The following is a 25529-nucleotide window of genomic DNA, read 5'->3' as shown; positions in this document are numbered from 1 at the left end:
GACTGCTCAGATTATTGGCAGACCCGCCGCAAGCTGCGAGACGCCCGGTGGTGTTGTCTGTCGACATTGAAAAAGCGTTCGATAGTCTGGGATGGGACTATTTCCACGCAGTGATGCGGGGTTTTGGTCTGGGGGATGACTTCATACAATGGACCAGTGTGCTGTATGCGCGGGCGGGTGCAAGGGTGAGAGTGGGAGCATTAATATCAGATCGCTACGAGGTGAACAGGGGAACGAGACAGGGTTGCGCTCTGTCACCTCTGCTGTTCGCGTTGGCCATGGAACCGTTTGCAATGTTAGCTCGGAGAGGTGAGGCATACTGTGGGCTTGAAGCTAGGGGGAAATACCATCATATATCGTTATATGCGGACGATCTCTTGCTATTCTTAGATAACACAGAAGAGGCGGTTAGTGGCGCGGAGAGACTGCTGCTGAGATTTGGGGCGCTATCAGGCCTAAAGGTGAATTGGGCGAAGACTTGCCTTTTCCCGCTCCGAAAGCGGGAGACACAACCACCTCCGAAGATTGGCATGCGTTGGGAACCAGATTGCCTACACTACCTTGGGGTTTACATCTATCACGATCCCACCAACCTGCTTGACGGGAACATTGGTCGCTGTATCCGATCGCTGAAGGGCAACATGGCCTTCTGGGCTACCCTCCCCCTGTCAATGACGGGACGGGTGTCCCTCCTCAAAATGGTGGCACTTCCGCGTTTATTATACCTCTTTAGGACCCTTCCGGTATGGATACCGGGAGAAGTATTCCGGCGATTAAAATCAAATGTGGTGTCATTCCTCTGGGGAGAAGGTAGGCGGCGAATAGCGTTGGCGACTCTCATGCGCCCCAAGGACCAGGGAGGGCTTGCAGTCCCGGACTTCGAGCTCTATTATCTAGCGGCACAACTTCAATTCTTTACGCAGGAGGTGGCGAGGGTGTACAGGGGACCCGACCAGGAGAGGGATACGGGCACCCCCCGCCACATACTGGCATATATAGCCCTGCAACAGAAGTTGTTAGTGAAGGGGTTGACCCTGGAGGAAAGGACTCTACGTATGTGCTGGAATCGCATGCAGCGGCGTGCGGGTCCGGGACGCCCATACGCACCCGAGATTCCGTTAGGAATGGTGACGGCGCTTCCGCACGGAGGGGACTGGTCGAACCTTCAACTATGGGAGGAAGCGGGCCTCCACGTGATAGGAGACTTATACGCCGACGGAGTCTTGACGGACTTCCAGACTCTGCAAGAACAGTATGGCCTCCCACGTGGGGACTACTTATTGCATGCGGCAGTGGTGGGGGCACTTCAGAAACACTGGGGGGCGGGACTGGCAGAACCTAAATTGTCATTGGCGTGCCAATACACGATGATGACAGCTGGCACTTTCAAGGCGGTCTCATGTCTCTACTCCCGCATGAGCACCGAAAACATTCTGCCGTTAACACGCCTCAAAAACCACTGGGAAAATGACCTGCAAAAAGAGATCCCGGACGCGACGTGGTCCCATCTTATCCAACGAGCCAGGAAAAGCACCAGAAATGCCTGTTTCCAATTAATACACCTCTACATCCTGCATAGGGCCTACCTCACTCCGAGTAAAATAATACAATACTTTGGCGCGACGGATGCAGCATGCCCCAGGTGCGCGCTACTAGGTGCCGACTTACTACACATGCTCAGGGACTGTCCACAATTGCGGGATTATTGGGAGGGGATCGGAGACACCCTAAATGAAGTCACAGAACGATCCCTGCATTACGATAGCGCGGTCACCCTCCTGCACTGGTTCCCACACACACGCAAAACAAAAATATCGAGCAAATTCATAGACATGGGCCTACTGATTGCGAAGAGGGAACTCACTAGGGGGTGGAAATCCAAAACAGCACCAACACACCATAAATGGCTGCATGAATTTCTAAAGTGGGCAACTGCAGAGAGCACACTCCGGTACCAGCTAGCTAGGCGCACGGCGAACGAGAAAGCGCAAGAAGCGGCACTAGCATGGGAGACCCTAGTCCAGGAACTGAGGGACAGTGTAGAAACGAGGGAGGAAGAAGGGGAAGTACCACGCGGGGGAGACCCCTGAGGAGGCAGGATAGGGCACCGCACTAACACCAGACACACATACTTGAACTTTGTTTCCAAGATCCTACATACACCGACTCACCCGAGTTCGCAACCATGGCGCTTTGGTTCAGACACCAGGGACACAGGGAGGGGGGGGTGGGAGAAAATGTTTAAACAGAGCACTACTGCGTAGGGAGCATATACATCACCATGGAACGAGAGGACACACCGAGGGGCAGAACACCCAAAAGCAGAGGGGGTTGATTCACTGACCCATTTGGGACTGGAGATTATACGGCATGATAAGTGATTAGCTGCCGCCCAGCCTCCGGGATGTGGGTTGTAAGGCTGTGTAAATAATTGGCGAAAGCACAAATGTGGAAGCGATACTAAGTCCTAACTGGTGTATGAATGATATGACCCGCATTACCTCTGCAATAAAAATTGTTTTACAAAAAAAAATCACGACGCCGACGACGGACGCGGAGCCGCAGGAGACGCCTGCAGACGACGCCTACCGACGCGCAGGGGTACTGCTACGCAAAAGTTTCCGGATCCAGACTGACGCCTGGGGATATTCTAAGGTAAGGAATCTAATACTAACCTGTTTCTTTCAGATACCAAAATGTACTCTTACTACTCAGGGGCGCACGAGCTACATGTCCGACTAGATAGATACATGGTGTCACCGGAGCTGTTGCCACACATCACAGACTCTCAATACCTTGGCCGAACACACTCGGATCACAATCCACACACGCTGCAAATAGCCTGGGAAAGCCCACACCCGCCCATCCCCACATGGCGTTTACAACCAGCCCTACTGCTGGATGCCCCCTTCCGTCACTCCCTGCAGGCCTGCGTGTGATACGGGGACACTGCCTGGGCGCACAGGGGAGCATGCAGAAAAAATTAGAAGCCGACCTGCGCCGGGTGGAGGCTGACTTGCTCCGTTGGGAGCAGGAAGCAGTGGAGGGGACAGGCGACCAACTGAGCGAGGCCCGGGTGGAACATATGGCGTTACTAGAACGATTGCGCCACATCAATTGTGCAGCTCACTCGGCGCGCATACACCAACACAGCGACAAACCCGGGAGACTGCTGGCCTGGCTAGTCAAACAAGAGAGCCGTACTGAGCCGGTGTCCGCCATCCGAACGTCCGAAGGAGAGGTAGTGTATACTCAGGGTGAAATACACCAAGCCTTTGTACATCACTACCAGGCCCTATACAGGTCACAGCTGAGGGTCTCATCGGCGACCATAGAAGACTACCTCGCGAATGTCCAACTGCCTTCCCTTACGGACACGCAGCAGGGGGACCTAGGGGCACCATTCACACAGGAGGAGAGGCGCGAGGCTATTTTCGCCCTCTCCAATGGCAAATCACCTGGCCCAGATGGCCTACCTGCCGAATTTTTTAAAACATGTTCGGACACGCTGATCCCGGAGTTGCTTAAAGTATATAACGCCGCGATAGAAGACTCGGCACTCCCGGCTACGCTTAATGAGGCCAACCTGGTTTCACTTTTGAAACCCGGCAGGGAAGAAACATGCATGGGCTCCTACAGGCCTTTGGCCATGTTGAACACCGACTACAAAATTTTCACCTCTCTACTAGCCCGACGCTTAGCCATAGAGGTCCCAACCTTGGTCCATGCTGACCAAAATGGTTTCGTACCGGCGACAAGCACCTCACGCAATATCCGCCGTCTCTTCCGAATACAGGAAGCCGCCACATTGCACTGGCCGAGATCGGGTTGTCTGGTCCTGGACCTTGAGAAGGCCTTTGATTCGGTGGAGTGGCCCTATCTGGGGGCGGTGCTGGACAGATTCGGCCTGGGCGATGCGTACACAGACATGGTCGGACTGCTCTATCAACGGCCCAGTGTTAGAGTGCGAACGGGCAGGTTGCTCTCGGAGGCAGTGCGAGTGCGTAGAGGCACCCGACAGGGCTGCCCCCTGTCACCCCTTCTCTCTGGCCATTGAGCCCCTGGCGGTGCTGTTGCGGGCGAGGGGAGCAGGATGGGGAATCCCGCTAGCTGATGGTGTACATATAGTTTCGCTCTACGCGGACGACCTGCTTCTGTATGTGCGAGACCTTACTGCTGTGCCGGGCGTACTATCGGAAATGTTCCAGACATTCGAAGGGGTGTCGGGGCTTAAGGTCAACTGGGCGAAGTCCGGAGTGTATTCGTTCAGCCCGGACACGCAGGAATGCGACGTGAGCCTCGGAGGTGTCAGACTTACATGGTATCCTACCACTTTTAAATACCTTGGAGTGCACATCTACAGAGACGCGGAGAACATACTGGAGGGTAACCTGGTGCGCGCTATATCCTCTTTACGAGCCCAAATGGCCTTCTGGAAGACACTGCATCTGAATGTGCCCAGTAGGATTGCACTATCCAAAATGATAGCATTGCCCAGGCTGCTCTATCACTTCGCCAACATCCCACTATATGTCCCCACAAAAATATTCCGTGACTTGGAATCAATGATCCGCAACCTGATCTGGAACACTGGGCGCCCCCGAGTGGCTCTGGCGAAACTCTACTCCCCAACTGCTGAAGGAGGGCTGGCAGTCCCTAACATGGAGCTGTATTATCTGGCAGCACAGCTTCAGTGGGTGACACACTGGCTGAACGGCGCACACCTAGATGACACGGCCACCGCTACCTACATGTGGACGCACACGCAAATATGCGCTTTGTTCCATCCCTTGACTAAGGGACCCCGCCCACTACCTCTACATGTGGCTGTGGCCCGCAAATGCTTCCTCCGTAGCCTAAAATTGACCCGGGAAGTTAGGCCATATGCCCCTGCGCTTCCCCTGTTGGGTACCCCCAGGAGGGGCGGAGCGGTGACGCCGTGCATCCTAGAGAGCTGGACTGCGGCTGGGGTGGAGACGATGGGCGACCTCTATGCCGATGGGGCCATGCTCCCATTTGAGGAACTGGCGGAGGGCACGGGTCTACCAGCGGGGCAGTTCCTGCTCCATGCGTCTATACTGCGGGCATACACGGAATCCTGGGGAGATGTTCGGGAAGAACCACCGATACACCACCTAATGCAATACCTGCATGTCATGGGCAACGGTTCCCACATCATCCGCTGGCTGGCGCAGGCCCTCCTCATGCACACACAGCGGTCCACACAACCGATACGGGACAAATGGGCGGCCCACCGAGGGAGGGATTGGACGGACAAGGAGTGGACCATGATCCTAGCATGCCCCGTGAATATCCCACGCAACTCTCGCTTCCGGACTATTCAATTTTACATACTACACCAGGCATATTTATCGCCAGACAGGATCAATAGATACTTCATGATCAACACCACTACCTGTCCCAGATGTGACCTGCTAGGCGCGGACATTCTGCACATGCTCTGGCATTGCCCCTCTCTAGCTACATATTGGGGGGAGGTGACGTCTCTCCTGACACGCAGTACTGGCCCAGGGCTACCATACACATGGGAGGCCTGCATTCTAGGATTGTATACAAGAAATAAGCTAAATAAGACACAAGCCAGGTTCTGGGATCTAGGCCTCATCACAGCCAAGTGGCTACTCACCAAACACTGGAAAAAGAGGGAACCACCGATCCCTAAATACTGGTATGCTTCCTTCACTAACTGGGCTAGGGCAGAAAGCGTGGCACTACATCAAGAGGAGATAGCGGGCCTACGGCAATTCCCAATTGCACAACTCTGGGATGATATCATGAGATCCCTCCAGAAAGAGGGCACGACCAGAGGACTCATATAGGGATCGCCACAGGTGAGGTGACATAGATGGGGTAGATGTGGTGACGCCAAGGACACAGATAGTGCTTCCCCCTCACGACACTCACACACCCGGAGCGCTGGGGATGTGGTGCTCACAGACCGGTGTGGGGCTTGCCCCCCTCCCCAGCCGCCCTAACAAATGACTATACCACACGTCCGACACGCTGGCCAGAGGCCCGGACAGCCACCCACACGAAGAAACATTAGCCCATGTCATGTTACAATATCTTCCTGGCCCCCTCTCGCGGCATCGCTCCCTCAAGTACACTCTCCCACCCCACCCCCCCTCCCACGTAACTCCCCCCGTTTATCTGTTTTGGATTCTTGTCTCCCATATATAGCCCCTTTTCCTCAAACACCCCACCTGGGGGGCACACTTAGACGCCCGACCGGTCACGAGGTCTGGCGCAGGTCGTGTCTCCTCAACTTACAGTCAGGCTATATCAGTTATCCGTATGACACATCACACACTGCATTGATAGCCCGTGGGGCTCTGCCGTCCTGAATGGATGGCGTGAGCTGCGGCGAGGATGGACCGAGCGCGTGTATCGGATACCTTTATTCCATTGCAGGCATCCGAGGTCTATCCGTGACCTTTATGGGTTTCAGTACAGTGGACACTGGAATGTTAATTGACGACACAACCAACAATTTGGGACTCACCGATGAGAACTGTTCAGCTTACAGAGTTAAATTGTTTCCTTATAGACTAATAAAACAAGACGTCCTTTAAATGTACAGTTGCACTATGAGCACACGTGATACGAAGGATAGAATTAATGACTTATATTCTATAGTTATAATCGCTGGAAATGTATACCTATCTTTTGTACCTCTCTACTATTACAATACACCGTAATGTTGCGGCCGGCCCCTCTGGGTTGTAGGCTCCACTATGTGTACTGCTCTGTTGACTACTAATAAACGTCTTACAAAAAAAAAAAAAATGGCGACCATAGTGGTGCGACTCCAGGCCCAGCAGGCCGAGTAAAACTGCCTGCAGCAAGGCGAGAAGCGAGCAATAATTGTAGTGCCTCATTGCATAAAGTGAGCATGGGGAGCTGTAATTATGCGTGATTAATGCATTTTAGTGCAGTGATGCACTATTCTAATTCCTGATGATTGGTACATGGCTAGGCCGCTTACTGTGTGTGACGCTGCTCTTTATGCTGGAGGTGACAAGTTCCACACCCATGAGCCCTAGCAGGTTAGGGCTATTCCAGTCTAAATGAAGGACTTTTCCTGACACTAGACATGATTAAAACATTCTCAGTTTTGGGTGCCTTTGGAGTATTTCAAGTAGGACTATTAAGACCTGCGATTTGTGACACGTGTCTCAATTGCACCTGTGATATTGAGAATCAATTTGGACTTTTTATAAAACACGATACTGCATTCTGTGAATTACAGTTTTGCTTGTAATGCTGTCAAACGAGAACCAAATACCAGCTTGCAAAGTGCTGCGTGCTAAGACCACCGGACTCGATCAGGGTGTCACACCGGAAACAGGAACAAGTTGCAGGGCAGGCACTAAATCGGACTGAATGGGGACAGCCCCTTGGGCAAAAAGAAAATTTGGTGTTTGTTGACGGGGTTGGAGACCTTGCGATGTAATGGCAGGATGTGTGAGGAAGATGGGAAGAGGTCAGGAAGTTTCTGGGGTGCTAACAATCACGTTGAGGTACGTTAAGGGCTGATTACAAAGTCTTTAACAGGACACGATTGCGACCAAGTGGGATGGACGAGCTGCTGTTTGCACAGCATTAGGTCAGGTAGCTCCCTGTAGTGCCTTACGGAAAACTGGAGCCCCATGCCTAGGCCTACCTCACCTATGCCCAAGTCAGGCCCTGACAACTTGTATATTACAGGTGAAGCAAAAGGAACGTGAACCCAATCACCAGAAAAACCAACCACCAGCTGAAGCAACAAGAAAATGAGTGTGGAGAAGAAATCTTACAACTAGAGAGATCAGGAGCACATGGATTGAGAGCAAGATGGCAAGGGCCAGGAGGAGAACCAGTGGAAAGATGACAAGGACTACAAATAGGGGGACAAAGAGGACCTGGTATAGGTCCACGAGGAAGAATAGAAACCAGATGTGGAGGACTTTCTACTTGCCCAGCAAAGTGAGGATGACAAACACCAAAAGAACTGCAATAAGAAGGAGCAATAGAAACTGAACTAGTAAGATCAGCACTAAAAGTATGAAGAAGACCAGAGGAGGGTGGACCAGATGCAGGAGGCCCAGGGAGATGAAGAAAAAGAAATGGGAGAGGGGCCTGGGCAGGAGAAAGAACAGAAACAAGAGGACTAACTAAAAGGCCATTTGAAGGTCCATAAACACAAGAAGAAGTGGGGCCAAATGAACCATGACTTGGAGAACAAGGACAAAGAGAACTATAACCAGACAAAGACAAGGAAGACCAGAGGCAGGATGTCAGTGTCCAAAGGGATTAGGAGAGACAGTAGGTCCAAAAGCAAGAGGCCAAGTGGTCCTGAAGCAGGAGAAACATGATTAAAAGGACGAGGAGCAGGGCCTGGAACAGAAGGAGGTCAGTAGGAGCACTAGAAGGACCAAGACCTGGTTCACCAGAGATGGTCCAGGACCACAAAGGGAACATGAAACAGACACAGGGGACTGGGACCAGAAGATCTAGGACATCTACCACAAATATCACAACCATGATGACCACGGTCAAGAGGACCATACCAGTAACAGAGGGGGTACCTAAGGCCCCCCGTAAAACCCTGCACTGTGTGGCAGGCACCATGGGGTGCTTGCCACAGGGTGCAGAGTTTTACACACACACCCCATTTCTCCATTGGGTCATGTTACGGACAGTTCTCTGGCGTCACACGAGCTCCCTTAGGAAACAATGGGAATCTGATTGAAAAGTGTTCGGTCGCATCGTAATCCAGCGGTCAGAACCGCCGACCACAAGTCAGTCGGTCATAAATACGAGATGGTGTTGGGCAGAGGTTTTCCGTCCGACATCATAATGAGGCCCCAAGTGTAACTTCAGACAAATTGTCTAGGATTCCCATAGAAGCTCCAGATAACCACCTCCCCGGTGGTCACATCATTACAGCAATGACTACAGAGAATTCAGAATGCCACTGTAAAACAACTGCTATACATTCATAAGATTGATTATATCTCACTAACTTTTGAAGCACTTCATTAGTCACCCATTGCCAAACGTCCACATTTCAAAACCCTGAGCATCATGGGGAAGACCTAGCTTCCATCCATGTAAAACTCAAAACATATTCAAAAAAAGAATCATTCTGACAGGCACCACAGTTGACCATCCCCTTCTCATAAAAAGAAATTAATCTTTCTCTGGTACTAGCGGCTACACTTGAAACTATGTTCCTGGGAGGATATGATTCAACGAAACCAATCTCCAATTCCGCAAGGCTATGATTACTTCATAATTTTAAGAGTATGCAATGATGAATAAGAGAATAAATGATAAGAAACCCAAGAAACCATGAGGAGGACTATTTTGCTATGGGTTTGTGGAGCTTTACAGGGTTTGTGTTATGGCTACTATAACTCATGCCATCCACAAAGCCCATGAGACATCGACCAGCCCCCACCAACATTAACAATGGCCAAGCTTCTGCCAAGTATATTGCAAAGAGATAGCAGATCGCCCTTGTTCTGGCACAGCACTGGAAAGAACATGTCTGTAAAAGGAAGTGCATCACCCAGATTATGCACTCTATAAATGCAATGAGCTCTGGAGCTATCCTCTAATAAAAACTAGAACCCATGACAAATTTCCATCTGAAGTGAGGGAACCGTGAGGACCTTCCACTGTACAAACAGTATTGCATATCTGTATTTGATGTACAAGATTGTAGAAACCTGCTTGCAGCATACCTGAAGTGAAATTGTATTTAATGGACACAGTTACAAACAATGCCACCACCAGATAGTCTAATCAGGGATCACTAGTATCAATATATCATGTTAAACTCCGTATGAGCTAAAGTGTATTAATGAAGTGTTGCTACATTATCTAACCTGCTTGCAACCCATCTCAATTAAAATGATATTTAAAGTCCACATAAAAATACAGATGCTGTAAAAGTGTACAACTATTACCAAATCAATAAATTGTGTTACATCTCACCTGAATTCCCAATTTATTCACAGATTGTGCATGCTAGCTTTGAAAGGCAAGCTGTAATGCTCAAACGACTACCAGGCTGTTTGTAGGCTCCCACAGGTTTAATTCCCTTGGGCAGTACTAATTCCCCCAGTCAACTTTGGAATGTTCACCTTTCGGTCCTGCACTAACCATCTTAACTTAAGAATGATCATATAATGTGCCATCACTCATCAGACCATTCCAAAAAGAAATCTGTGCTCATTAAAGTAACACATCTGGCATACCGTGTGATCTGCTATATAACAATATATAAATGAGCCAAGATGGCGACCGGGTGGGAGCTCCTGATCAGGGCTCCGAGTGCGTGGGGTTCCAATTCTGGATTTAATCCCCGTTAGCACCCGCATCTTCGAGGATTCAACAAAGAGTAACTGGAGCAAGTAACTGGATGCAAAAGCTAGTTATAATACCTGGTCTGGGGACGGCTGCTGCCCGGGCGCTGGACATCACACGAGCTGCCTCGAGATCGGCTGCTGAGAGGACGGCTGCTGCTCTGGCGCTGGACGTTGGAGGCGCTGGAGCTGGTCTCTGGAGGTGCTGGAGTCCGAGATCGCCCTGAGGTTGAAGGAAGGCGCCCGTTCTGCACCGGACCACTCTGAAGAGCTGCGCACTGCTGGACACCGTAGGAGCTGCCTACATCAGGGATCTCTCTTGGATCTGTGAGCCCTGTGCTGCCTGCGGGAGGGCGCCTGCCTGCGTGGGTTTGCCTGCTAACACCGGAGCGGCTCCACAGGATTCACGGCGGCACCGGGGGCCGAGAGCCCCCCCCCCATCTCCCCACCGCCCGATCCACGGCAGTGACACGGTCAGGTACACGGGTGGCTGCCATCAGAGGAGCAGAGCCGCCGGCCCCGCAGCAGGGAGTCACGGCGTCATTGGAGTGCCGAGAGAGGCTGAGTGCTGGGGGCGATCTGAGGAGTGGGGCGCCGCCGTCCGAGGAGCTAGCGGAGAGGAGCCCTGTGGTTGGTGGGTTAGGTGGGACGGAGGTCGGCTGTAGCCTGCCCTTGCCACGCCGGGAGCTGGAGCCATCTGCAAACATCGGCTTCGACGCTCACTCTGGATGACGACGGGTGCATTCTGAGTCTGCAGGCGAGGGGAGCTTTAGCGGAGCCTGAGTGAGCACCGTCGCACACGCCAGACTGACTGGGTGATGGTAGACCCGGTGTCTGACTCACAACGGGAGTGATCTCCCTGCCCTGCCTGGCAAACTGTTCGCCTGGCTGTTCGTCCCCTGCCTGCGGCCACCAGGACACCAGAGGAAGCTGACGCCTTGCTGTAGGGTGGTTGGTCGTTCCCCCCCTCTCCCCCTTTGTATCCAACACCCAGCTGCATTAGGAACAGACAGACCGACTGGTCTGCAAACGCTAGCGAAGATCGTCTTTGCCGTCTTTGCCGAAGTGACAGCGACAGCTAAAAAAGGTATTTGCTTTGCCCCACGCGTTTTATTGGAAATGTGCACATTCTGCCCCACTCGTTTTGTTTTACAAAACCTCTGTTGTTCAAAATGGCGGGGGTCATAAACTGAGCACCTAATCCCCTCCCGTACCGCCTGAGCCCACGAGGCCCCTCAGCAGCCCCTCTTAAGATAATAAAAAACTGAGATAAGACTCCCCTTGGTATGCAAGTTCCTGCGCCGGCCGAATAGACTCTGAAACTACTCTTCCCTGCTCGGATATCAGTAACAACCAAAAGAGGACTAATCGATCCTCTCTTCCTTGCTCCAAGCAATAACAACAAAAAAGGACTAGCGTCTCCAGACCTATCTGGCGGCCATTTTAGACTGACCTCTCTCTCTACTCAGCGGCCATCATGGACTAGTCATTGCCTTTACTGCAGTTTCTATTTTATTTTATTTTATTATTACTGGCTTCCTACATTGTATGCATTGCTATCACATTACTATCGTATATTCTAGTGTTATATCTGTTATTGCTGCAGTTTGTATGCACATTTATGGGATGCAGTAACTCATTAGTAGTTTAGCCCTATTTTAGCCGTATTTTATATGCGGCAAGCTGCACATATCTCACCTCTATCCCCATCATTCACTGTCCGCTACCGCATTTATTTATTTGTTGGTTTTTCGATGTAAGCTACATCACGTTATTGCACTGATTATTACAACCTCATTCAACTCGCTCTGTCATGTAAGCTGCACACAGCCACTTTCTACGCCTAGACTACACTGCTGTTACCTCGTACATTCTAATATGTAACTTGGCTTCCACCTAATCGGTCCTACCTCTCATAGTTGGTTACACGGTGTAAGCCGACTGCTACCTCGTATATAGGATACATGTGGTAAGATGCACCTACGCACTGTCTGTTCGGGGATCACACCGACTTCTACTCCTTATATCTTTGATCACTCACTAGTGTCGTCCTTGGCCCTGTAACTAGCGGCTGACAGTTTGTACTATCGTCCTACTTCCTACACCTAACACCACAGCCTCTCCAAAATGGAGCTCAACGGCAAGCACACTTTTAGAATTAACTACCCCTCCACTCCTCTCTCCAAAAATGCCACTAAACGTTTTAAACACAACTTCTTGAGGTCGCACCCTGAAACACCCTTTGCCGACACTTACTTCTCATCGGGCAATGGAGCTCTGAATACTGATATCATCTTCCACACCTCACGCAGAGCCCAATGGAGAAAAACTTTCCTATCCCTACTCACAGTCTCCACCACCAGGAAAACAACTCATGGCTTAATTCTCACCATCACACCTTCCCACATCTTCCCTGGCAGGTCTACCATTACTATCTACAATAACGGGATTGTCCTAATCCAATCCACGGACAAGAACCTGGATTTACTAGACAACCTGTTCCCCAAGTTCAAAGAGCACCTCTCCAAGCTGCGGACCCCTACACAGAACTCCGCCAGCACTAGCACCCCTGACGTCGCAGCCACCACCTACTACACTTCTACCCCCAGCTCCCCAGTAAATGGCCCACCTGTTGTTAACGCTCCCCACTCCCCAAGGACAGTCACAAATATCTCCACTGCATATACTAGCAGCCCCTCTAACATGACCCTTCTTATCCCCACCCACACCCCCTCCATCCCTCTCCCCCTGGACAGAACATCCCCCACCCACAACACACCACCATCTGAACAAGCCACCGCCCAAAGTTTATCCACCCCCCACTCCCATCCCCCCCACGACAGACACCTCTCCCTCCCCATCTCCCTCTCCACCCCCACCCACGAGTCTCTCACACCTGACACAACAACTCCCACCCACAACACGCCTACATCTGCACACACCATCACTCGGAGTTTATCCACCCATCCCCCCCATCCCCCCCAAGGCAGACACCTCTCCCTTCCCTGCTCCCTCCCCACTCCCACTCACAACTCTATCTCCCTCCCAACAAAAGATACAGAACATACCTCCCCCCTTACCTTAGCATCCCCCTCGCTCCCACCTCCTACTCTCAGCCCTCACTACCCTCCTGTCTCCCCCACTGTCTTCAGCCTTCACTCACTCTTCTACTCACCAGCACCGTCTCCCACTGAAGTCACTACCTATGCCTCCCAACCACAGCCTGCCACACCTCCAACACCCTCACCCCTCGCCCACAAACACGTCCACACCTTGAATACCATCCCACTCACTAGCACCGCGGAACCCCTCAACAACGCTAGTATACCCCCCCCCCGATACCCTGCCTGCTCTCCAGCTCACTACTCCACCACTCACCAACGGCTCTCTCCACCAACACCTTCCCCAATGACCCTCCTGACCTGACTTTATCCACCCTCCAACAAGTCAAAGAGGAAATCTTACAAATCAAAAAAGACGTCCACGCAATCAAAGACCTTCTCTCCTCACAGCCCAGTCTACCTCCCACCACCCAACTACCCTACAAACGACGCACCCTCCCTACATACCCTCGCCCCCGACGACACCAGCAATGGCCTACTATCCCCGTTCGCAATAATTCCCACCGCCCCCGTCGTGTTCTCAACCCCTTGTCGGACCGCGACCTATGCTCTCTCCTACGCTCTTATGGCCCAGGTCCGGTAAAAGTCTTTTCCAACTCACACATCCCCATACCCACAATTCTTACTAACCCTCTGAGGCTCCCAACACTCAACAACAGAGGCTCCGTCCCTAACAACCTCAGAAAAGTTCCCCTCACACTAGAAAGCTCGACCACCCTTCTCTCTCCCAAACTCAAATGCATCCTACTAAACTGCAGATCGGCCCAGAGACATTCCTCCGACATCGCGGATCTCGTCTCAGATAGGGAGCTGGACCTAGCCATTCTAACGGAAACGTGGCTCACTGAAGCCTCTACCCCGATTATGGACATACTAGTCCCCCCCAACTATCACATCATTAGGCTGGACAGGTCTCCTGGCAAGACGGGCGGGGGAATTGCATGCATTTTCAGAAGCAACCTTTCCGTTACTCAAGTCACCTCCCCCTCCCTTTCCTCCTGTGAACTCCTCTGCCTCGACATCACCAGTGAGGGCAAACAAGTCTGTGCTTTACATCTCATCTATCACCCGCCTGGTGACAATCTCATATTCACCCAACAATTCATGGACCTGATCACTTCCAATGCCGGTCGGCAGACCACTCAAGTATACCTGGGTGACTTCAATCTCCACTGGAACGATCAGAAAGACACCGTGGTGAATAGTCTCAAAACTTTCCTCAATGCGCTTGACCTCACCCAACTATGCGATAAACCAACACACGACAAAGGCGCGATACTCGACCTCATCATTGCCAAAGAGAACGCTATTCAACTGGAGGCGATTCTACCCTGCGATTGGTCAGATCACCACATTATCACCTTCTTTATCAACGAAAAAGTTAAACCTAACCCTACGCAACCAATCAAATCCAAAACATGGAAAAGGGATTTGAAGAATCTTAACCCCTCCACACTACCTCCCCACATCGGCAACCTCCTCCTTCCCCCTTCAGGTGCCTCAGATGTTCAATCACTGACTGACCACTACCTTGACTCTATGAATACAATAGTCAATGAAGTCGCCCCTCTGCAACTGAAGAGAGTCTCCACCAAAATTTCTAACCCCTGGTATGATGACAGGCTCAATGACGAAAGGCGTAATATGCGAATGGCAGAGCGCACCTGGAGATCGGACCCTTCAGCACTGCATCTCAAAAAGCTTAAGAACAAGAGAAATGCCTACTTTAGGAAAATAAAGCGCACAAAGTCGGACTTCTTCAGCCGCCAGTTGGACCAAGCGAAGAACAGGCCAAGAAAGCTGTTCGAGCTAATCAAGACCCAAACAAAGGCACAACCCACGCAATCAAACAGCACAACAAATGACACCCCACACTGTGAAGCCTTCTCTGCTTTCTTTAAACTAAAGACTGACAACATAAGAAATGACCTCATCATGGATGTAAGCCGATACCCCAACCACACCAGAAAGGCAGACACTCAACCTAAAAACAAGGCATCCTGGCAGTACTTCGATACCTATTCGGAAGAAGCAATACACAAACTGCTCTGCACCTTGAAGCCCTCTAATCACCTCACAGACCCTCTACCTGCTAATGCTGTAAAAGACTTTATCCCCCTGCTCCTCCCTCTCTGGACCAAGATCATCAACAGCTCTTTACAACAAGGCCACATTCCAGACTCCCTTAAGGTGGGGCAAGTCACGCCTATACTCAAGAAACCTACAGCTGATCCGTCTGACCTAAACAACTATCGGCCCATCACCAATATCCCCACACTGGCCAAACTGCTGGAGAAATGTGTCCAACTCCAACTAACAAAACACATTGATCAATTTGACCTCCTCAACCCTCATCAATCAGGCTTCAGAGCGAAACATAGCACTGAAACAGCTATGACACACATAATTGATGACGCCCTCCAAATTCTGGATCGCAATGAGTCCTGCCTCCTCATCCTTCTTGACCTCTCGTCTGCATTTGACACGGTCAAACATGAGAATTTGCTGGAGCTGCTAAGTACTAGAATGGGGCTATCGGGAACTGTTCTCAAGTGGTTTTCGTCCTTCCTTCACAACTGGTCTCAGAGGTTCAAGATCGACAATGTGCTATCTACACCTGTGCCTGTAGATCTAGGTGTTCCACAAGGATCCACCCTCTCCCCTACACTGTTCAACCTCGTTATGGAACCGCTCGCCACCTTGCTTCAAGCATCCAATGTACAATTCCATATGTACGCCGATGAAACACAACTCTATCTAAAGTTACAATCCCCGGAAGATATCAAACATCTGAATTCCACGCTTATTAACACCCAATCTTGGCTGGCCGATAATCACCTCAAACTAAATGCTCTGAAAACTGAGTTCCTACAGATCTCTCCCCCGGCGAAAATCTCCACCACCCAAACCTGGCTCAACAACCTAACAGCACTCAATGTCCAACCTACCATCGTGGACTCGGCGAAATCCCTAGGCATCACACTCGACGCCAAGCTCAACATGCAGCAGCACGTCAGCAAAGCCACAAAAGCAGCTAATTTCCAAATTAACACGCTGAGGAAAATTAAACCCTTCCTCCCGGCCAAAGACTTCCAAACTGCTGTACAAGCTTTAGTCATCCCTCGAATAGACTATGGAATTGTGGCCCTCAGCGGTCTCCCGCTATCAACAACAGCACCCTTAAGAGCCTCCCTGAACGCTGCCGCGAGACTCATTACTGGCTCTAGAAAGCATTCGCACATATCCCCAGACCTAAAGTCTCTAAAATGGCTGCCTTTTGAAGCCAGAATACAGCTAAAAATTGCAGTTATGACACACGCGGCCGTGCACCACAAGGCACCTAACTACCTCGCTCAAAAGCTGTCTATATCAGGAGGTTCGAGATCCAATAGGAGCACAAAAAATCTTCTCCTGAAACCTTGTAGATTCCGGAAAGTGAAAACTTACAAGCGCTCCTTCTCAGGGATGGCTCCCCGGATCTGGAATGCGCTCCCTCCTGAAACCAGGCTGATCTCCTCCACTGCACTCTTCAAGAAAGAGGTGAAAACCATCCTTCTGGCCAAGATCTCCTGATCGTTATAGATGTTGGTACAGAGACTCTGCATTGCTTTGTATCACTGCTCACCCTATCCCCTGGCACTATACTCTACTTGTTGGGGGCACTACTACGCTACTCTCTTACTACCGACCAAGATATGATACACGTTGGTTTACTGATCCACCTGTACACCTCTGTAGTGTGATCAATGACCTGTGCTGTTCCTATATTACTCCCTTACCTGATTGTATATGGATTGGTTTTATGTATGTTTTTATTATCCATGTTATTACCATGTTATTGACTATTATACTGTCTCCCATTATCTCTGTTGACTCCTACTGCCCCTTCCCTGTCTTTGTGAAGCGATCTGATATCTGTAAGGATCCTGTTCGCGCTATATAAAACTTTGAATAAATAAATAAATAAATAAACAAGCTGGAATGGATACATAAGAATGCCTGAATTGGTTGATCTGCGCCAAGCCTAGGTGATGTCATCAAACATATACTTACCAAGGCAACATAGACACTTAAGGGAATATGCAGTGATCTTGCTCCCCCTACTGCCCAAAAAGTACAGAGAACATACAATACAGCTAACCAAATATTGCTAATTCTCTGGTCCACATCAAAGAGATGTTGTGCATGAAAGCAGAGAGTGGGTATATACAGATGTGAAGACCTCACTACCGCACCAATATAAGTGTTGTATGCCCCACAAACAGGCAAAGCGGTACGTGTGTATGGGAAGGTGTAGTCTAGGTGCGCACAATGAAAAGAAAAGTGAAAAGTGAATCATTAATTATTTCTTTCACGACACACAATCAGCTTGCAGGTTTGAGCCTTACCATAAATGAGTTTGACCAGTTCAATGCCAAGGTTTCCTATGGCTTTCTATGAATTTTATGACATGTCATAAAGATAGTGAAAGGGCTATGCTTTCTATTGAGAGCAGTGGAGCTACAACTTTAGGTCTGGCGATCATGCATGTTGGTATTCCACTTAATAGAACTCAAAGCAAAGTTTTACAGTAAAGGTCAGGCCAAAGTTCATGTTAATGTCTTCAACTGGAGACATCATCTAAAAGCTTTCTGTTCCTGCTTAGCTCTTTCTAAATCTCTAAATACTGCTTAGTCTAATTAGATGGTAACCTTATGTTACGGTTCATTACTGAAAGAAGGCTCATGTAAAGTATTGCCTAATATTGTATGTATTTTATTTTTATTGTGAACCCCGACAAAGCATCTAGGTCTAGATCTCTCGATAGTGAAAAGCTCATGCCAATGTTACAATCCCTGTAAGGTGGGATGGGGGCGGGTTATACTTCTGGCCTTCCGGGTTAAGGCCTTCAGATTAGGTTTAGGTTTAAGGCGCCTGTGATTAATGTTCGGTGTGGCAGATTTGTATCCTGGTTATTCTGCAAGGTCCTTTTAGGAGGGGGTTCCAGATTATTCATCCCAATGAACTCTTGTATTAGATTTCTAGTATTTCGGCAGTATTTAGTTATGTGTGCATTAAAATAAATTTTCCTTTTAAAAGTTAAAGCACTTGCTGAACATTGATGTATTGAGTATTACCATTGTAAGTTATAAAGTACTGAGTTTTCTAGCCCACAGCACGTGCGTATCAGCCCTGGACTGCTTTGTCACACTATCCTGAGAGTCATGGGGTAAAAGGAGTCCTTGGTCCCCAGATTGGGGGTTTGTGATACTGAGTCCCTAGGACAACTGAGGTAGAAGGGCCCAAGTGATATAATTGGAGTCCAGCAACTTCTGATTTCCCTAGGGAACCTCGCACCAGATTTTGTTTCACACACTGCTTCACACTAGTGGCAACATGGGTGTAGATTTCGTTGCCATACACACAATATGAAAACTCTTTGCACACAGTCTCCTATGCACTCACATGCTCTTTATCCACCCATCCACTGCCTGTAATGCTTAAGCATCCTTTCCCACACTACGGTTCTCTTCAGACTCTCGCTTAAGCACAGACAACTCACAAAGAGAAAACTAGGCTCTACATACGACATCAAAACAGGACCCACCTTAAGCACAGGACACACACTGTTCCGACCATAGCACTCCCATGAAATAACGTGAGATTCGCAAATGCATTTCAGCGCTTCAAGGGTATGAAGGGCTAAATAACTGCAAACACAACACAATACAATACCTGTTCCTGATGACGGGATGCCCCCCCCACGCATAGAGGTAATGGCAAGGCTTCAGCTTTCCCTGAGCCAAGAGCGAGACTCTTCAAACCTTTCAATCCTCATTCACTTTGGTGGTATGAAAAAGCAAAACTCCACAAATAAATAGTCAACTTTACAGCAGTTTTAAATTTCCTTGGTCATCAATATGCTTACAGGGTTCCCAACATAAGGAGCACATCATAACACCATGCACACGTTTGCTTCGTCCTATAACCCCTAGCCATCATTCATAAGGAAGGCTTTAATCATCTTTGATGCTTTTTACTTTTCATTAAAGTGAATACCCCATCTGCCAACTCTAATGCTGTAAGCGAAGCAATACTGAAAACTGGGCTTGGCAAGTATGTGATGTAAACAGTTGTCAACATATTTAAATAAATAATATGCTTTTACCAGTTTTATCTTCTGCAACAATCGAGGTGCAAACAGTAAACACTTCATAAAAAATGTTAAAAAACATCACTTCCCCTAAAAAGAAAGAAAAACAAAGATATTAAAAATATATTCAGAAAACATACTCCGCCTACTGAAAAAGGTATGTGGAGGAGATGGTGGCACTTGAATCATTACTGTACATTTGTGCCATTGCAAGATAAATAGACCACTCATGCAAAATAATCAAAGCGCCTGTCTCAGGCATCCCATTTTGCCGTTATTTGACTGTAAGTGCATTACAGATATATCTATTTAAATGATTTACTTAAACCTTTTTAGCTCTGCTAGTTCAGCCTCTGCCTCCTATCTACCATGCTAAACATGAATGTAGCACACTGCCAGCCCTCATAACAGAAGATGGGCCATTATCGTTTTAGGTCTGATATTCATCCTTGGAACATGCGTCTTGCACATTTCTGATGAAAAAGTGTGTCAACTGAGATCTAATGAGAACAGATAAAGACAGCTGTTTCAGGGAATGGCAGTCTGGACAGAAAATTGCAAGTCCTCCATTGCTCCATTCTTTAAGTGAGTGCAGCACTTATTAGTGGAGGAACTAACATGGAGGGGTTGAATAGACATGGGCAAGAAGGGAACTGTGCCAGAGTGGCTTCGGCTGCAAGACAGGGCATCTTGAACTGGATCTAGGTTCTAATGGAAACTGATGGACTCTTGGCACTGGAAAGGGTGGGTCTATTTTCAAGGTGGTCCGGTTTCTGTTCTTGGAAAATGGCATTGAAGATGTTAGATTAGGCTACGATTACATCAATTACAGTGATGATCACAGGGGAATAGAGATCAACAGCAATGGACGGGACACTTTTCTATAGTGGTCTCAGCTTGATGAAGGCTCTCTTGATCATTGTGGCAATATAGTTATGGTGTCAATCTGGGAGGCAAGATGAAGTATTTAAGCTCAAACGCCAGGTTTTCCACAGACTTGGAGAAATTGAGGTGAAGGTAAAGGATGGGATCCTTGGAGGGTGCCCTCTGTTTTTTGGCAATTAGATTTTAGGCCACTCTGATGATCCTTTGCTCTTCTGCACTGGGGAATGAAGAACACGCTGAAGATTGGTCTTAAGAGGTAAATAACTGGAAGTAAGTTTATATCTTGTTATAACTAGAAGGAAAGGACAGCAAAAAACTACAAAAAGAGGAAATTAAGAGGGCCAGGGGAAACTGGAGATAAGCGGGGTTCAGGACTATCACAAGAGGTGGTTCCTATTTAGGGGCCTATTAGGATGGCAGGCGGATCGCCCCCGCCGGGCCGGCAGTAGCCACGGCTGGTCCAGATGGGGCGATCCGCTCGCCATCCATACCTGAAAGACCCCCAGCCATATTAGTATGGCTGGGGTGTCCGTGGAGGACAGAAAGACCGTCTGCCGCTTTTCCGCCGGTTGACTCATCGACCGGGCGGAAAAGGGACATGACTTGGTGCCGGTGTCTGCAAGACACCGGCATCCATATCACGATGCAGGCGGAGAGCAGCCTTTCCACGGCGTTACCGCCATGGATAGGCATGCGATCTTTGCGTTTGAGGGCCCAGTGCGGGCCCCCAGGGTGTTGAGGGGTGCACAAGGGGGGTACCTATGGTACCCCCTGCATTTGCATGCACAAGGTAGCAGGCACCGCGCGATGCCTGTCACGTTGTGCATGCAAATGCACAACATTCATTTTTTACATTGCGGCGGGTGCTGCTCACAGCACCGTCCGCTGCAATGTTAAAAATGCAGGATGCGCCTAGCAGTGTGGCGGGCGTATCCTAATTTGAATCACGGGACCGCCGCAACAAGGGCGGTCGGTCCCGTGCTACAATGCGGTGGCGGGCGAACATGTAATAGGCCCCTTAGTTTCATTGCTATCTGCCACTGATGTATACTCAGAAATGTATAATTAAATTGTGGTGTCCACTGTAACAGCTTGCAGTCTTCCAAGAAAAATAGGGTAATCAGCAGTGTAGATGTGCCCAAAAGTTTAAAAATATAAGTCGACATAGTGAACGTTCAGTTGTATAGGGTGTTAAATATGAGTCAGAAACCAGAATTGCAACGGCACAAAGAGATTGGTACTTGGAGGCTAGCCCTTATACAGGCACCTTCAGGAGCAAGGGGATTGGCAAAATGATGCAAGTGTTTGTTTTTAGAAAGGGGTTGTGGAAAAGTTATTTGAATAGAATTGCACTGGTAATGGAGGTAATTACTATATATACTGGGGTAAGTGCAAGTTTGTTTATATTGCTTTTTGTTAGGCAGGCCCTGTTGGCAATAGCATTGACTAGCATATACATAGGGAGAATATGGTTTTAAAGATAATGCAATCTGTGTGGTAAGCGAGTGAGACTAAAGCAGGTGAGGGCAGGTAGGGGCGAAAGGCAATACTAGGTTGCAATATCCTTTTGGAACCTTGGACATTGCTAGCAATGAAAAGGCATTTGGGATTGAAAGTGTTATACTCAGCAATGTAAGGTTAGATTAACTTAATCTTGTGAATCTGAACGGATGAGCTCACCTGAAGAAAATTAACCAACATCATCCAAGAATGCTCCACAAAGAAGATAAATATCAAGAGCAAAACAGTTTCATTTGCAAGACAGGTTTTTGAGGTTAAAATGAAAAAAGCAACATTCTTTGCTCCTAATCCAGATGAAGGAGCAACCCCCGCCAAAGCCTGTATAATATTAAGGAACTTATATAAGTACACACTTTCAGAAAAAATTAATTTGCTTAACTAGAACTGCTTGAAAATTAGCATTACCTAAGGCCATTCCAGATGCATCAGCAATGCCTTTAATTTCTTCCCCAAAAGGATAAGGGAGGCTGCCTACTAACAGAGGCTGCAAGAAAAGAAAAAATAAGAGAAGCAGACCATTGTACAAAATTTCGCAATGCTGTTACAAATGTTTTGACCCACAAGTAATAATACGTAGCAAAGGCTGACTCAGATCACATGACTATTGAGAAACAAATGACCATGCAGAATTTCCAGAATTACTCATGCCATCAGATGATCACGGAGAAACCGTCAAACATGCATATCTTCTTCTTCTGTTAAGACAAAGTGAGCTATATTCTCTCATTAAAAAACGTTTTTCTTTTTTTATTGGCGCAATAGCATACATGCAGACAAATAAATTAGAACACACAAAAAAAATCAATAGATAAAAATGCTTGAATTATTGAATTAATCATTCCATCATTTTTAGCTTGTCTGCTATTACCAAGATGTCAACAATATACAAATATTGGTTTTACTCAAACTGGAGTAGTCCAACCCAAACTATTATACTGCATCAAATCTGAAGAAGAAACATCTAAAATCCCAAGCATGCTTCCATCTCTTCAGAGATGAAGCTCAAGTCCCTTTGAGACAGCAATCTCTGGATCTATGTATAGAAAGATCTATACTGCTTAGGGTAACTCAGCAAATAACGCACATAATCTGGGTGCAATACATTTTGTTGCTTTTAACTCTATTGTGACATAAAGAAGGGTACTAATCATATACAAGTCAGTCTTGGTATTAACAATTGTAAGTGCCTGAGATTAATTCAAGGATTTTATTGATCACATTTATAATTTTCTCAGTGTGGCATTCGTAGTGTGACGGGTATGCCCATATACATATCTTGCCCTCCCTGTACCTCAAGTTGCACCATAGTGATAAGGTGTAACAATGACTATGGCAGATTGTGTCCCTGTTGGAGCAGGCTGGTTTGCATATAGTCAGTGGCTGTCTGTAATAGCATTGAGGAAAAACACAATGGACTGAAATATAGGCCAGAGCAATTACCAGTGGCTAAAATCAATTCAAGCAATGCGACTATAATTTGTTTGTTTTTATCAGTGCACCAATAAATTGTTCCACTGTCCTTTAGATGACATCGGTATAGAAGTAAAGACTTGAGCCTAAACATGATCACTGCTGCTATGAAACGCATCAGTATAAATTAAGTTATGTGCATTGATAGAATCGGAATAATTCTTTTTTGGAAGATTATCAATTAACATTGAAATAAAGATGTGTTAAAAATAACAGGCAGCTTACAATACCTATAGAACTGGAATGTTGCTATTGCACTTTTGCTACAATTACAAATGCCTGTCTGAGCCTGGTCACAGGTAGAAATCAAAATATTTGACCAATAATATAACATTTCTATTGTTTTTTGGACTCCCTGTCACAGCTCCTTTTTTCCTAGGGCACACCCTTTATTTTCCACCACCGGTAAGGAGATCTAGAAATGTAGTTAATCACACATATATAAAATAATGAGTTAAACATCTACTTACAAGATCTTCATCCACTAACTTGATGATCTTCCCACTTGGAACAAAGGCATTTGCCAAATCTTTAATTGCTTGTATTAGATCCAGGAGCTGCAGAGATTAATATATTCATGAAAGTGTAAGTCTGGTTTGAACGCACGCCATGATCACCTTAGTTGTGACAAATAGCAGAACAGCAGTGCCTCTTCAACACAGCATGCAAAACATGCATTTTCTGAGTTATTTCCCCCTCAAATCTTTATTTTTAAACTTCTCTTGTTATTATGAATTAACAAAATAATATTGGACTCTTCTCTTGAAAGCCGCATGTCGAACAAATGAATTGTCCAAGTTGTATCTTCATGTGTAAAAGAAAAATTATATACAAGAATGTAACATAGCTGGGGTGGTTCTGGCATCCATCTACTCTCCCAACATAGATCAGGGGGACTTCCTTGCGCACCTCTCAGAAAAACTAATATTGGACTCTTCTCTTGAAAGCCGCATGTCGAACAAATGAATTGTCCAAGTTGTATCTTCATGTGTAAAAGAAAAATTATATACAAGAATGTAACATAGCTGGGGTGGTTCTGGCATCCATCTACTCTCCCAACATAGATCAGGGGGACTTCCTTGCGCACCTCTCAGAAAAACTGGTGCCCTGGCATGGAGTCCCCTTGATACTCGGGGGTGATTACAATAGCATACTCGACGCAACACTAGACCGCTCTGCCCCACCCCGACCTGATGCACCATCTTGCGGAGCAATGAGGACGCTCATTCAGTGGGCGACGCAATGGGACTTACAGGATGCCTGGGGTGCCCGTAATCCCAACACTAGGGTGTACTCCTACTATTCTGGAGCACACGCATTACATGTACGCCTAGACAGATACATGGTATCATCGGAACTGTTGCTCCTCATCACGAACACACAATACCTTGGCCGAACACACTCAAATCACCAGGCCCAGATGGGCTACCCGCCGAATTTTTCAAAACTTGCTAAGAAACTTTGATCCCGGAACTACTCAAAGTATATAATGCTGCGATAGATGACTCGGCGCTCCCGGCCACACTCAATGAAGCTACCCTGGTCTCGCTCCTGAAACCCGGTAGGGAAGAGACATGTATGGGCTCATACAGACCCTTGGCCCTGTTAAACACCGATTATAAAATCTTCACCTCTCTATTGGCCTAGCGCCTGGCCACCGTGGTCCCGACCCTGGTCCATAGTGACCAAAATGGCTTTGTGCCTGCGCGAAGCACCTCTCGCAATATCCGTCGCCTCTTCCGGATACAGGAAACCGCCACGATGCACTGGCCAAGATCGGGATGCCTGGTACTGGACCTTGAGAAGGCCTTTGATTCAGTGGAATGGCCCTACCTCAGAGCGGCACTAGAAAAATACAACCTGGGTGACGCATATGTAGACATGGTTGGGTTACTCTATCAAAGGCCCAGTGTGAGAGTGCGAACGGGTGGATTGCTCTCGGAGACAGTACAGGTGCGCAGAGGGACACAACAGGGTTGCCCCCTGTCGCCCCTTCCCTTCTCACTGGCCATAGAGCCCCTCGCG

At 48.1% G+C, this 25529-nt stretch overlaps 1 protein-coding gene across 1 annotated transcript in view; it reads right to left on the bottom strand.

The window, feature by feature from the left end:
• ASAH1 (N-acylsphingosine amidohydrolase 1) overlaps positions 1 to 25529 on the bottom strand; it is a 215134-nt gene that overhangs the window by 154062 nt on the left and 35543 nt on the right. The window contains exons 4-6 of the mRNA XM_078678102.1: positions 23975 to 24061; positions 22440 to 22518; positions 19644 to 19718 (exon numbers count right to left, since the gene is read on the bottom strand). Of these exons, the coding sequence (XP_078534228.1) occupies positions 19644 to 19718; positions 22440 to 22518; positions 23975 to 24061 (241 nt within the window). The remainder of the gene's footprint in view (positions 1 to 19643; positions 19719 to 22439; positions 22519 to 23974; positions 24062 to 25529) is intronic.

The sequence above is a fragment of the Lissotriton helveticus genome, chromosome 2_2 (assembly GCF_964261635.1).
Source record: "Lissotriton helveticus chromosome 2_2, aLisHel1.1, whole genome shotgun sequence".
In the NCBI taxonomy this organism is placed as follows: Eukaryota; Metazoa; Chordata; class Amphibia; order Caudata; family Salamandridae; genus Lissotriton; species Lissotriton helveticus.
This window is presented reverse-complemented; position numbering and strand designations above follow the sequence as displayed.